Below are 16,551 nucleotides of genomic sequence, written 5' to 3'. Positions count from 1 at the left end.
AATTAAACAATTGCAATTATTATTGATCTCGACGACAAGTCCACTCTCATTGTTATTTTCGATATCCATATTAAAGGCAATAATGAAAACTCGTAAGTAGTGGAACAGTAAACTAAAAATAAAGTTAGACGAAACTAATTTAAATGAAAACTTAATTCAAAAGTAAAAAATAACCAACTTACAGTATAAATGATTAACTTCGTCTAAAGAAATGAATCGGCTAGCTTTTTGATAAATAACTTGGGGCGTAGCGTGCGGAAATATCGATCAACAGCGGCTTCCAAGTGAAACTCAATAGATAAGCAAACAGAGAAACCGAATCCACCGTAGAGGTTAAACAAGTGTCAACGCGTCCGCGCGAATATGACAGCCTCATAGTGCGCATGCGCAAATGGGATCGGTCGCGACTCCGAATCCATGACGCGCGCGCACTTCACTCAGCGTCTACTCGCCAGCGTCACTCGCCTGTGGCCGGCCTATGCGAATGCGGCCTATGCGAATCCTTAATAAAAATTATCAAAAGATCCTATATAATGCATCATGTAACAAAAAACACGTGATATGTGAAATATATATCATATACTACATCATAATCACGTACATCACTAAGAATACATCGAAGCGAAATTCAAATATTTATTAAAAATACTCTTGGCTTTTTAAAGTTATAGGGGATGCGCCGCATCCACCGCATCCATGGACCGCACGCCACTGATATATATATATATATATATATGTATATATTTAATCTACATTTCAGTCGCTTTTAAAGGTCACTGTTCTCTCAATAAAAATTTCAGCAATTACAATTACTGCGCATTTTACATTTCCTTGTTGATTTATTCCTTTATAGAAACAAGATAAACATTGAATATATCTAAATCTACAATAAAATTTCATCCTTAACGTAATAGCTGCGTTATAAAATAATTCATATTATTATTTTCCTGTTTTTTCGACGTGAACAATACCAAAAATAGAGCTTTTCTTCGTTTCACAAAAGAGGAGATTATATTCTACGTAAAAGATTGTATTGGAGTTTATATAAATACATATAACTACGACGGAATACATAGCTCTTCGTAATAATCATTAATCAATTATTTTGATATCAAATTTAAATATGCGATAAGCTTGTTGTTAACGCAATAGTAACGCAAACATATGTATGTATATGTACTTGACTTTTAATTGATTGTCTTTGAAATTGAATTGTCCATTTCACAAAAAGGAGAAAAAAGTAAGCGCGAGAGTTCGCGAACGGCAAATGCGCTCCTAATTTTCTTTGCCGTTTTTTAAAACATCTTTTACGAGGTTTATTTCTCATCAAAACTTCAAACTTGATTAAATATGTTATACTCAGTCTGTTTACGTTGAGTTTTCATAAAAAAAACTTATATTAGAGGAACTCCTCGCAAAAGCTTTCCACTTGAAAATATTTTGACCAAACTCGATATGATAATAGTATTGTACACCGTATTATTAGAATCATTTAATACAAACTATTATTTCTTGAAGAGAAATGTTTTATTATAAAAATTACTATCAAAAGAATATATAATATGTTTACGTAGTATCTTTGAATTTTAGTATTTTAGCATCTAAGTTAAGATGTTGCACATTTGGAATAAGTAAATGGTTTGTGCAATCATTTCTAAATAGATTAATTGTAACTTTATCTGAATTATATTCTAGCCCTGGATTTCAGCTCTAACTTTAAAGTGTTTTGAATTTTTTTTAAGTTTTCTCTTTTAAGTGACTCTTAGAACGATCTTGATGTGTTTAAGTTCGCTTATTTATCTATTCGACTAAAATTATCAACATATATTCTTAATCGTCTAATTTAAATTACGAGATATTAATTTATAGCATATCAAGTCCTCGATGATAGCTACGATTGATGACATTTGGTTTTATATAATAATAACGTCGAACATTTTATCAATGTTTTTCTCAATTTCAAGTAATATTATACCCAGTGGCGGCTCGTGGATAAGATATCTGGGGGTGCTGCGGTTGATTAAAAATAAAAAAAATGTTTATTTGGATTATATTTTACTATTAACATCAAAATTATCAGAATTAAACATTATATGTATTTTATTTCATTTAAAAATTGATTCTTCTGTCTTTTTTCCTTGAAAAAAGGTCTATCACCTTTACGTTAAATTTTTCACTGTTCATAATAATTTTTTTCAATTGACAGCATAGACAAAGCCGTCAATCTTTCTTGAACTATAGTGTTTCTTATATACATATGTATGTCTTTATTCTATTTATTGATGAAAAACATCGTTCTGGGTCAGATGTAGTTGAAGTTGTAAGCAGAATTTTAATAAGTTTTGTTATTCCACACGAACTTTGGATAAATTGATTGCAAAAATAAGTTTTAATAATATTAATAATTTCCTTGAGTAAAACACTTCTAATTCAGTTTGAAGTTTGAAGATATGATTCAACGGTTAGTAGTAGATCTTCCATTGGCATTTTCTTACAGTACTTTTCAAAATTTTCTTTATTTAATAATCACGAGCGCACACGAACGCAACAAGAAATGTGTATACTGTTGGGAGTGCAGTACGGACCAAGCTTCTAGCTGCCCCCGCGCCCCTCCTTCGCCCACTCGGCATATTCCATCGAAAACCGTACTGCACAAATCATAAACGATGCTTCACTGTCTGATATTATTACCACAATGTATGATCATTATTGGGTGTATCGGTGTGCGGGCGAGCTTAATACACGCTTAAATAATATTGATATTTTCATATAATATACATACATTTATGTATATAATAATATTAAATTTTTCTCACCGCAGTGCGTATGGACGAGCCGCCACTGATTATACCTATATAATAATATGAAATATTTATAAATTTGAAGTTTTTGATATTCTAACAAAATATGAATACGTTCATTTCAACTATAAAAGCAAACTTCGGTATTTGTATATTTATTTTAAACTTCGGACCATTGTGCCATTAAAAGTAATCCCTAATGCGCCACAATGGTAAAAAAGTATACATACATATGTACATACAAAGAGAAGAAAATAAACGGCAACAAACAATAAAATAGATAATGTGTAGAATCGAAATATGTATGTATGTAATATACCGAGGTAATCTCACGCTTTCTTTATCGAAAGAAATCTTTCGAAATTCCTAAAATTATCTATTTTCCAATGAATTCTGTTTATTTTACGATAAAAAGAAAATTTGGGTGTGACCAACCCATGACTTTATCTATGTATTTGAGGAATATAAGAAAGTCACAAAACAAAATTCTATATTGAACCGTACAGACACATTCACACATACCGGCAGCATTATCAAATACTAATAGCTATGTAAGACATCATTTTCGATACAAATTGAGCCCAAATGTATGGAAACTTGTAAAAGACAATAGTTCTACTTCCGGTTGTTGGATTTCATTCATTTTTTTTTTATTAATTAAAATCACTATCATTATACACAATAAATAACAAAAAGATTAAAATAATTTAAAAAGTCAAAATAAAATAAATAAATATTGTTTTAAAAAAAAATACTATTTTCGGTTTACGAATTCTGACAAAAAACTTATCAGCTCTAAGTTAGTACATAGAGAATACAAAAATACATTTTAATTTTTCATGCTTGATCCGTTCAGGGCCATGGACAGAGTAGTGGGCACAAAATTTATTACCTTTTTAAGAGGAAATAATCCCACTTCCGGTTTATAAAATTTAATGATTTTTTTTTATTTTCATCACATTGATACAAGAATTATACTTGAATTTTTTCGTGACGAGCACACATGTTTAAGGAGTCGAAAAAAATAGTGGAAGAAAAATCGAACTAGAGTAAACTGCCACTTCCGGTTAACGGATGCTTACCAAATTTTATAAATAACTTGGTATTAAGCTTAAACTTCTAGATATGAAATTTCAGTTCAATAAACCAAAAGGTTTTTGAGAAAAACATAAAAAACTTCGATTCCCTAGAGTAAAAGCACTACTTTCGGTTCAGATAAAAATATTTAAAAAAAAAATATGAGGTTATAAAGATTATTATTTATATTACATGTAAAAAAAAATCAGTCCGATTCAGTTTGCGGTTTGGGAGATAATTGAATTCACAAACTTAAAAAAAAAGAGGACACCTATAAGGGGAGGTACCATTTCCAGTCAACTTAAAAATTTGAAAAAAATTTACGTCATGTAGATAAGAATTTTAGTAACCTATACTAAGTTGCAGTTCGACAGCACTAACGGTGTTCAAAAGATCTCCAAAACACACACACACACATTTTTTCTAGACCATTAAAACGTGATCAGTAATCGATTCTGAGTTCGAATCAGTCAAAATCTCGAATTCAAATTTTCGCATGATCACAAAACTTCATCCATTGTTACTGCGTACATACATAGATAAAGTAAATATATTAGAAAAATATATATGTACATAAGTATAAAAGCGGATGTATCAATTATTCAATCGAAATTCCTTCGAACATTTTCGGATTTGGTTCATATACTTTTCGAGTACATATGTATTATATAATATGTAGGTACATGTAAATACTAATTTTTTTTCTTTATTTTTCAGAGCTATAGAGAAAAAGACGCTGGAAAGGTTGTCGTGTACACGACATCAATGGGTATAGTCAGAGGAACTTATCAAAAATGCGTACAAGTGAAGAAAATTTTGAGAACGCTCCTAGTAAAATTTGAAGAGAGGGATGTTTTCATGAGTGGCGAATGTCAAGAGGAGATCAAAGACAGAATGAAAAGTTCAGACGTCCTCGTTCCACAAATCTTTGTCGATGGCCAACACGTAGGGGTATGTCACTATCACATTATAATATTCAAAATTTATAAAATACCTAAAAATCTTCAATCTTATTTCATCGTATATAAAATATCCTAAATATTTTCATTGCGATTAAGCGGAAACTAATCAAACTTAATATAAGATAGTCATCCTATTTTTTATCTATTAACTACATACATATAAAGATTTTACACAAACAATGCATATTTGTATGTCTCATTGTAAGCTCATTTACATGTCATACAAATGTATTTATTGTAAGATTTTAAGAATATCATAATTAAACTACGAAAATATGAAATTAATAAAATTTGTAAGCTCTTAAAACTCTTAATTCTTATCTTAGAAAAAATGTATTTGTACCGTATCACTACGTTTGCTAATATTGCTTTAGACTATTGTTTCCCCAACTGTGGTATACGAGATTTTAAATATGTAATACTAGTGGTTTTACCCGGCTTCGCTCAGTATTTGTAATATAAACCGCTTCAACATCGTTAATCTAATAGTAAACATTCATTTGTTTTTTTATTAAATTAAATAAATAATTAAGTAAAAAAAAATGTAAAAAATACATATTTGCAAGATTCAATAAATTTGTACAACACTCTATTATGGCGTGTTGTAAAGTGTGAAGGGGAAAAACATTTGAAATGTTTATAAATATTTTGAAAATACAAACATGTGTAGTATGTACATATTTTACTGAATAATATTTTCAAATGGATGAGAAATTCTTTCTTATCTTAAATTCAAAAACAGATTTTTTTCAATGAAAGTTCAAACACGATGACCTTTTTTCCTTTTGGCCGCGCATTTATTCTTAACATGGTTCTACCTACTATATAAAGCCCTTAACGATCTTTTGACTTCAAGTCTGCAAACACCCTTTCTCCCTGCATATCGTTTTTGCAAATATCTGAGATACGCCATTTTGTAAATATTTGAGATACGCCAGTATAATTCATTATAAAGGTAAAAGTCGTTATACATAAATGTGAAAAGCACTGCTTTAGAGAAATAAAATCCAGTATTAAAATGTAATCAATAACTTTTATTTTTCATTTTTACTGTATCTATATCAGAAGTTGCATCTGCATATTTGAATAGTTTTTTAATTATGCCCGTGCTTGATATACAGTGTAGCGTATACAAACACACACACACACACATATATTATATACAGCTAGTGAACGACTAGCTTTACAAAGCTCTGGTTGTGCAAGCTAACGCTCCAATCGATAAAAAGCCCAGCTCTCCCCGTGGCCAACTTGTTGCTGTACCACCCAGACGAAGCCCTACACCACACACCACCACCTCATAGCCCCCTAGCCCCTCCATAACCACCCTCCAACCTCCAACCGTTAACCTTCGAATATCCTTTTTTCTCTCCTCCGTCGTATAAAAATGCTATACCGTACCAACAGTAACTTAACACGTGGAAATATGTTCGCAATGCAACAGTTCTACATATAATGATCAACATTACATCCTATGTTTACTTAATTCAAGCTCAATACTCATTATTCGGCAAACGCAACCTCCCAGTTCGACTTTAGAAGCTACATACAATATTTACATTGTTACGTAATCAGTAGATCGTTTTGTTTGCATTATCTACTTAGTTTCTACTCAGAATTTAGCTCATTTTGGATTCGTATATATACGAAATGATTTAAATTACATACACGTATGTAACTTGATCCAAACATTGGCACATCACACAGGGCCGTAGAGTCACTTCAAATTTAATTTTATAATTCGACTCAGACTCCAACATGAACGATTTTTTATATGTAGTAAGGTCGACTTTTCTTGTTAGTAATAAAAATAATAGCCAATTTCAAAACATACAAAATTATAGGAATTAAAAAAAATCAACAAAAATCGACATGTAACCTAATTTATTGAATTATTGGTAATGAAATAGATATAAATAAAAAGAACATTCATAATGTATGTGTATGAATTTCATTTATAAAAAATTTAATTTAATAAACAAAATGAGAATAAAAAATAATAAAAGTAAGTAACAATCGATTTTGTCCAAAAGACATCAAAGTACGGGTGATTCAACAATTTTATTTATAATGTAATTTAAATTCATGATATTTATAAATAAATGATTAAATTTCAATTTATTAGTGGATTTACTTCAATAAAATTGGAGGCCGGAATCTATTAATTAAAGAAAATAATAATAAAAAGAAGTTAGTAAAAAGGAGTCGGGGTTTAGTATATTTTTTAGGACTCCGACTCCGTTTGAAATGCTCCAACTCTGCGACTCCAACTCCGACTCCACAGCCCTGGTTTTAATACAGTACATCAATTTTAAATTGTATATATTATTAAATTTCTATTGATGACAAAATTACTGAATCGTCATTTAACAAATTATTGATAATTAATCGGAATTAAAATCACTAATATTATTTATGAAGCTTTTCATATAATCTTCTAAATTAACTGTTATAAATGAGATTCAAAATCCCAAATTAATATTTGATTTAAAACATGCAAATTACATTGTATATATTTATACATATTAAGTTTTTCCTTTCATATATTAAATGATAATTAATCTTGGGCATGTGAACATTAAATAACGTTATAACCTATGTATGTATGTAAATAAAAAAATTAGGATGTGACCAACCCATGACTTTATCTATATACATATATTTGAATGGAAATATGTATATAATATACCGAGGTAATCTCACGCTTTCTTTATCGAAAGAAATCTTCCGAAATTCCTAAAATTATCTATTTTCCAATGAATTCTGTTTATTTTACGCTAAAAAGAAAATTCGGGTGTGACCAACCCATGACTTTATCTATTTATTTGAGGAATATAAGGAGGTCACAAAACAAAATTCGATATTGAACTTTTTCGTGAAGAGCACACATGTTTAAGGGGTCGAAAAAAAGTAGTGGAAGAAAAATCGATCAAGAGTAAATTGCCACTTTCTGAGAAAATCATAAAAAATCTTGGTTCTCTAGAGTCAAATTACTACTTCCAGTTCAGGTACAAACATCTAAAACATATTAGGTTATAAAATTTATAATTTCTATTACATGTAAAAAAAAATCTGTGCGATTCAATTAGCGGTTTGGGAGATAATTGAATTCAAAAACTTAGAAAAGGAGGACACCCACATATAAGGGGAGGTACCATTTTCACCAATACTAAGTTTCAGTTTGATAGGACTAACGGTGTTCAAAAATCCCCAAAATACAGACACACACAGAACACACATTTTTTTCTAGATCATGAAAACGTGATCAGTGATCGATTTTGAGTTCGAATCAGTCAAAATCTCGAGTTCGAATTACGCATGATCACAATACTTCATCTATTGTTACTACGTATGTATGTAGATAGAAAAAGTAAAAATATATTAAGTATGTAGATACACTTATGTAGTATTTATAAAGGTTCAAAATTGCATGTAATTCATTTTCAACAACAGCCAACTTATGTATTTCATTTTCAACAACAGCGTTCTGACCTTTCATTTTGTTTTTTTGACATTAAAATTTACATAATTTAACCTTAATAAAGTATATACGTATCATATATGCATAATATATATTTACAAATTTAATAATATACATGTTTGCTTTAGTCGTAATTTACTATTGATTGTTTGCTGTCAGTAGAGCAATAGATTTTCAATATTATTTCAAAGGTCAAGTGTTAGCTTTCATCTTCATATATTTTATATACATATATATGTAGGTATGTACATGTAATAATTGTTTGAAGAAAGTAATATTGTGATTAGTACTACTGATCCTATTTCGTTTGATTAAAATAATTATCTTTGAGGACGTAATTAATTAAGCGCTGACGAACGTTTTGATATTTATTATTTTTATATTTATTATTTCGAAGTTGGGTATACGTGAAACAATAACATTTCAGTGATTCAATAGTTAGTATGCAGCAAGTGTATATGGTCTACGGAAATTGTGGCACTGTTTCGTATTTTTCGCAAAGTTCTAGCTTGAATTGTACACGGCATAAAATTTCCCTACTTACAAAAGTGAAAATGAATAATAAATGTAAAATATATACTTAAACAAGAGTGGCTTTTTTATCTGCGAAATGAGCTCTTAATACTGATACTTATAACTTTTAATATCATATATGTATGTACATGTATATTAAGAATATGCAGTTCGTGTGTGCCCCTTAATCTAATATTTTGTCTTACGGAACTAACCTACATATGTATGAATGTACATATCAGCCGTTATATTTGAAACTGGTGGATGTCCAATTTTCAGTTCCAAAAACACTATGTCTGTTTGACTTAATTCATAAATTTTTATCACTTCTTTTAATTTGATATGTACAGAATATCGGAAAAGAAGAATATACGTATTACAGGCTTTCAGTATTTTTAAATATTGTTAAACGCAAAACATTATATAAAGTCTTTTTCGAGATATTTCTTGAAATCAAGAAAAGTGGACTTAAGCTACTTTCAAATATAACGGCTCATATGTGCATACAAGTGTTTTGGTTATTTGTTTGACATCCCCAAAATTATGATTATTTTTTCATAATGTTGCTGTACATACAAATATCAAATTTCGTAATTAAATCAAGATTCCACTTGAATTTTATCACATACGGATTTGTAGTAATTGCTTCAATAGAAATTTATTAAATTACATAGAACGATCAACAATGAAATCGGTGCTCATGACTACCACGTGTATTGATCGGTGTTCTTCTTTTCAATATTAAAAAGATTTTCCTCGTACCTGATCAGTGATGCCTACCTCGATACTCGATGCCTAAAATAGATACGGTTCCTCCCTCATTTACAACTACGCCAAAGGAAAAAAGCACGTCGTTAAATAAATTTTACTATAACTATATTTTATCTTTTACACAGATTTCGCCAATATTACAGAAAAAATCGTCAAAGGTTAACCGCTGACATTGACATTTTAATTATTTTTATGCTATTAATATTGCATTTTAATTAAATTTCATGTAATATAATAACTATATGTATTGTGGTATGTGAAATAGACGTCGCAAACAGAAAAATTTCAGTTCAGCTCATTTCAGACCAGCTTCTTTGGCTGTAAAATTATGTCACCTTTGTATTATACATCTTCTATATTCAATTTAACCTTTATTACATGTAAATATAAACATTGAATATGTTCATTGTATTAATTGAATTTATTTCCAATTACTTTACACCATAAATTAATCTCATACTAGTTTTCACTTTTTCGCGACTTTAAATATGAAAAACTTACACGATTGCGGCAAACCGTTTATAAATCTATTTTAACGAGTCAATTACCTGTATAACAACCGCTTCGGAAGCGTATATTTTGAAAACATTTCCTAGCTATCTTCAACAAGTCGACCGATAAATTTCTATATGGGTTTGGTCGGGTTTGTGGTTCTAACTAACTACGCTCGTACGTGCGCAATAGCGTTTATCTTAATATCGACTAACCAGCTCAAGATGTAGCCAAATAACCTCACATTTGTGGGACTTTCTCTTATGGCTCACAATAAACTTTCAGTGTCAAAATAAATCTTCCGGCGCATTTTTAATTATTTTTAAAACATGCCTAGTAATCACGACATGGCGTTAATAGTCACCAATGAGGATAAAATGGCTAAACTACTTCGTAAAATAGAAATAGAGAGTAGACACCTGGGTCTAGAGATAAACAAAAATCCTATTCTTTGACAGATTTGAGACTCTAAAAGACTTAGGAAGTTGACAACTTTATCTACTGTACATAGGTGCTTGATCTCAAGGATAGGAGGATGCCAATTGGAAATTCACAGTAAACAAACAAAAATCCAAAAATCCGTCTTATGCGATCTCTGATGTTCTTCATTGCATTGTATGGAGTCAAGATATGGACTCTGAAAAAGAGAGTAAAGGACATTATAGATTCATTCGAAATGTGGTGTTGGAGACGGATGCTGCACATACCATGGGTTGCAAGACGTACGATCATCTCCAACTGGCAGTATCAGAGAGACTTTCCACAACATGTAGGGAAAGGGTTCTAACCTACATAATTTGGCCATGTGGCCAGGAAGAGTGAGGAGACTCTGGAGAAACTGTTAGTCACCGGAATGTTGGAGGGCAGGCAAGCGAGAGGACAGTCTCCCAAGAGATAGTCAGACCAGATCAAAGAACTGACGGGATCGTCCCTTAACGTTGCCTTCAACTTGGCACAGGACCGGGAGGAGTGTCCATCATATTCCTGACATCGACGACCATGACGCTCAGCATTGAGCAAGCGAGGAAGAAGCAGTAGAAATCGACATAAGAAATTGCCATTGATGTATATATGAACTATACATATATACTTTTCGTAGCACTTGTGTTAATACATATGTATGTATTTTCAGTAACCTAGATTTTATTTTATGTGATATAATACCGATTCATTTAATCAAAGAATGTCTTTCGAAATTTTTTTACAACAATACGTCTATGTAATCGTGTTTTAAGAAGCATTTGGCTTAAAATTATAATTGACCACTCATAACGTTTAATTAAATTTAAATTTTCCATCACTGGGGAAATGGTTTCTTGGAAGTTGAATTCTGTAGAAATTAAACCTGTAGGAATCCATTAAAATACCTACATATAATATTTGTGTACATTCACGAACTCGCCAATTTATCTATGAACACATATATATATATATATATATATATATGTATATATATATATATATATATATATATATATATATATATATATATATATATATATATATATATATATATATATATATATATATATATATATACATATATATATATATATATATATATATATATATATATATATATATATATATATATATATATATATATACATACGTATTACACTATTATACTTACATATGTATTACATTATTATACATATGTACATATGTATATACTATTTTTACTTTATCTATGTACGTAGTAACAATATATGAAGTTTTGTGATCATGCGAAAATTCGAACTCGAGATTTTTTAATTAAAAATGTACAAAAATGTTACCAATTCATACATATATAAAAACGATTTATGAAATATATGTGTGATAGAAATGTCAACAAATAAATTCTGAATAATAAATAATAAAAATTCAATTTTTTGTGATTAACTTACAATGCCATATAAAAGCATCTCCTATTGAACTATGGACTATGTACGCATTTTATTTGAGAGTTGTAAGTATTTAACATAATCATAAATATATATATATATATATATATATATATATATATATATATATATATATATATATATATATTTATATCATTATCTTTTGGTTGACTCGTAAGGCTCGTGCTATCAAAATTCGAGATGTTCCCATTTACTATTCTAGAAATGTGTATGATATATCAACTTGAAACCGTTATATGGAACCAAAGGCACGGGTCCAATAACCTCTCCTTTTGGGAAATTTAATTTAAAATTCTGCATCCATCTATCTCTTAGTATGTTTAAATTGAAAATGTATCTAGCTTATTTTACATATGAAACATACAATGTAATACCACGTGCAAAACGATCGGATAACATTGAATAAATTTAAACTGCTTTAAAATAATAAATAAGTCTGTTGTACAGTGAAAATAACTCGTACCAAATTTTTATTCAGCTTTAAATTTATCTTAATCATATAATATATGTATGTATGTATATTACAAGGTTTTTGGTAGTAGTACAAGTGCAAAGCCTTAAAGGGTTGATAGCTCATATCATTTAGAACATTTTGAGCCACACATATCTCAGTCCAAAGTCTTACGGGTTTTTTAATTTCATCAATTACAAAGATTTTTTTTAGTAAAAGCAACACAATCTCACATTTAATTGCTAATACCGCCTAAGTTAAAAGTGGTATGATGGTCATTTATTATTTTTTTGTTTAATATTTAATAAAAATAATTATAAAATAACAGATAATTAGAAAAATATAAAAATGTTTTAAAACCATGAAGAAGACATAAAACCCAAAATTACCATCATGGAAGTGAGACGAAGGACTCTAGTATGCATTTGAAATCGGCATTTGAACATAAACAATAAATAATTTTATCAAAATTTTTGTTTTATTTGACATTTTCGAAAATTTTTGTTATATACATTAAAGTCGCTTGTGAATGACGGCCTTTGTTCGGCGCGCTCCCTCAATTAGGTTTTACTCCTTAATTCTGGTAATTTGCAAGACATCTGCATGAGTGATATCTTAAAAGAAAGTGCAATAAACAAGCATGTTTTTAAAAAGGTTTTACCTCTTAAAAACAAATTTGTTATTTTTTTGAATACAAAAAAATTATCAGACTTACATAAATATGTATGTACATATTTATGTAAGTTGACTGCCTTTTTTTTCTCGTCATCGCAAACCAAAAAAATATCAACGTTTCAAAGCGATCGGAAGAGTTTTAGGAAAGGAACACTTATCGTTGCATATGTGAAACTAAAAAAAACTTTGTAAAAAAACAATAAAGTAAAAAAGCATCCATACTCAATTTAAGTTTTTTAATGCTTTTGCTTGATCCAAAATTGAGTTCTTACTTTATTTTTATTATTTTAAAGAAAATGGCTACGAAGAGTCTTTAAAAATAGAAACCATACTTAGTGTAAGTAACGAAATGTTTAAATAACCATAAAATAAAATAATAATTTTTTAAAAACAAAATTCTAAATCTGAAAAATCTGCTTTTATTTACGCTGTGAATTTATTCAGCTACAAAAAATCGCATTGTAGCTATTTATTGTATGGAATTCAGCATTTATTTTTTTTTAAAGCGATTCTATTGAATTCCATTTCCTTTGAATCGTTTTTTACTTTTATGAAAATCAACAATTTTAAAAACCACACGCTAATCTGACAACGTGGCAAAACATGAGAAGGTATAAGGTAGAGCTTATCTGAAGCTTGCTGGTGTATTCAAAGCGGATTACGAATCGCTCGAATGAAAGTTCGTCCCAGTTTTTTTTAATTAAAATTTTCAACAATTCATACTTGATAAGTCGACGGAAGCTCGTCTTATTCTGAATGCCAGTCTTTGTCTTAAAGGTGTCAAAATGTAATTGAAAATCTCTCTAATTGTTCCACGCGTTAGAACGTAAATTCTATCAAATAATAAAGAAGCTATACATATATTACAATTTAATAACCATAGGGATTGACAAACTTATTATTTTGTCTAGAACGTCGCTTTCATTTTGAAGTATTTACTTCCACAAATATTGAACGTGTATATTTGAAAGGAGTTATTCATATTTACGAGTTATATACGGAATATTAGAAATTGACTTTTGTAAAAGTTATTCAATTTACTTTTGAAGTTCATTGTACTCTTAGATATATGTATGTATATGTACATTTGAATAATCTTTTTTTTTCATATTTCAGGACGCCGAAACTGTTGAAAGGTTAAATGAATGTGGCGAACTCAGAAGGATGCTAAAACCTTACAAGGTACACTTTAATCATAAATATTATATGATATACATATGTATGTACATATATACATACTCGATATTCTGTCAATAAATTATATATTTTGAATTTCGTTCTACCTTCAATCTGTTGATTTTACAAATTTCTGACTGTTTGCCGTTTTCAGAGTGCGGATGCTTGTACTACATGCCAAGTTTGTGGTGGATACCGTTTACTTCCATGTCCAGTCTGTTCCGGTTCCAAGAAAAGCGTACATCGTAATCACTTCACCGCCGAATTTGTTGCTCTCAAATGTATGAACTGCGATGAAGTTGGTCTTGTGAAATGCGAAGCATGTTGAGAATTCAAGCTGGCTTTTCCAAAACAGTTATTTTGTTTGCTTAGTCAATTTTTTTACGAGTATGATAGTAAGTTCTTAACCTGATTAATGTTTCATTAATTTTGATATAAAAATTTTAATACTTAATAAAAAATACTGTTTAGTTTTGAATAGTAGTCTTGTAAGTATTGATATTAGTCCTTATGGAATCTATTTTTTTTTACATAATTATAAGACAGTGTATGTACATATTGCTTTATACTATATGAAAATTATGAACAGTTTATATGTGTAATTATCAGGGAATACACATGAATTTCTAATACAATATTGATATAAATATTGTTGCAATTTCAAAACAGCTATTTTCAAAAAAAAAAAAATATTCACAACATATACAATTTTTGAAAATCAGTTTTAATTTGTATCATATGATCAATTGAGGTAGTGAGAGTGTAATAGTCAAACTTTTGAAGTTGTTTTTATACAAATTTCACAGTATTGATTTTTGTTGTTTGATTGGATTCAGGTTTGATTTAATTAACTAATTGCGAATTATTCCATAGGACTTCAGAAAGCTACATAAAAAAGCTATAGTATACAAAATATTTAATGTAAGTTTTTGAGAAGAGTTGAAATTTTATATGCATATTATATGTATTTTTCGTATATGTATTATAATTTAAGTTTGTATTTCACATACATACATATATGTAAAGGTATTTAGACGAATCTCGCTCCCTTTTTTACTCTTCAGAATCACACATGCGAAAAATTTCCTTTGTATGCAGCAGAAATCCGTTTCGCTTTTCTTCTTTTCTTTATCCCCGAGAATATAAGATGAAAATCAAAGCTTTTCACAATTTTCCCGAAAGGTTTATTCCGCGTGATCCTTGCTTAAGCCTTTTAAAACCAAAATACCAACCACAAAGTCTATTTACTATAAATATTCAGTCGACGGATACAGCTTTTTATTACCACTTAAAAAAATTAAAAAAATTAGATATTTTTTGTAATTTGTAAATCAATTGTTTTTTTTGGGTTTCATATACTATTAATTAACATTCAATAAGATGATTATATTTTATTATCAGCCTAGTGCTGTGTCCGATGTCAATAGAAAGTTGCTGTGAAATAAATTACTATTTTAATTTAGATAAAATATTTTCGAATATTATCGTATAATAAAACATTTTAATGTCAATTTAATACATAGCATGAATTAATTGTTTTGTAAATAATATAAGCATGTAAATTATATATCTTAATGGCAAATAATTACTGTCGAGAAATTACAGCAATTTACGTGATTCATTACTCGATTGCGTTAGCGGTGATGGATTTTGAACGTAAACGTGTAGATATTGCGTAAAATTGTGGAGCCTTTATTTTTACGTATACATTTATGTATATTTTATATAAAAAATGGTCCAAATCATTTCCTAAAATTATATTACTTAATATTTTTATTATAAATATTAATTACACATGGAAAATCTTCAAATTAATACAAACGCTTGTGCTAAAACTTCATTGTACATATACATACATACATATATCTTAATATTATTACATATAAAACATGTACTGTAATACTTAAAATAAATGATTGACAAAAATTAGACTATTATTAAATCATATTTCACCCATTATTCCCCACATGATATTTAATTTGTATTTAGATTTACGTTAATCTAAAATCAGATTTTTAATAGTGTCTGAAACCTACTTATCATTCATGGTTTACAGCTTTCACCTAATGAAACAATGGGGCCGAGCTTTTGTAAACGTCTAAAAGTTACTTGTCGACGTTATCGCTATTAAGGTAACGAGACGTTTATTAATTATACTCTCCGAGTAGTCTATAGGTATAACATGAAAGTAAACCACAAAAACAAAAATCGTTCAGAGTTAACTGGAACAATATAAAATAAGTTG

General features: G+C 29.1%; 1 protein-coding gene across 2 annotated transcripts in view; it reads left to right on the top strand.

The window, feature by feature from the left end:
• The window catches only part of LOC143913492 (glutaredoxin domain-containing cysteine-rich protein CG31559), a 71,700-nt gene extending 55,472 nt beyond the window's left edge, over positions 1 to 16,228 (top strand). For both annotated transcript variants that reach the window (XM_077433445.1, XM_077433368.1), the window contains exons 3-5: positions 4,596 to 4,829; positions 14,247 to 14,312; positions 14,461 to 16,228. In XM_077433445.1, the coding sequence (XP_077289571.1) occupies positions 4,596 to 4,829; positions 14,247 to 14,312; positions 14,461 to 14,634 (474 nt within the window). In that variant the 3' untranslated portion in view covers positions 14,635 to 16,228. The remainder of the gene's footprint in view (positions 1 to 4,595; positions 4,830 to 14,246; positions 14,313 to 14,460) is intronic.
• Positions 16,229 to 16,551: the final 323 nt, after the last annotated feature.

The sequence above is a fragment of the Arctopsyche grandis genome, chromosome 1, assembly GCF_051622035.1.
Source record: "Arctopsyche grandis isolate Sample6627 chromosome 1, ASM5162203v2, whole genome shotgun sequence".
Classification (NCBI taxonomy): Eukaryota; Metazoa; Arthropoda; class Insecta; order Trichoptera; family Hydropsychidae; genus Arctopsyche; species Arctopsyche grandis.
The sequence above is the reverse complement of the archived record's forward strand: the minus strand, read 5'-3'. Positions and strand labels throughout refer to the sequence as shown.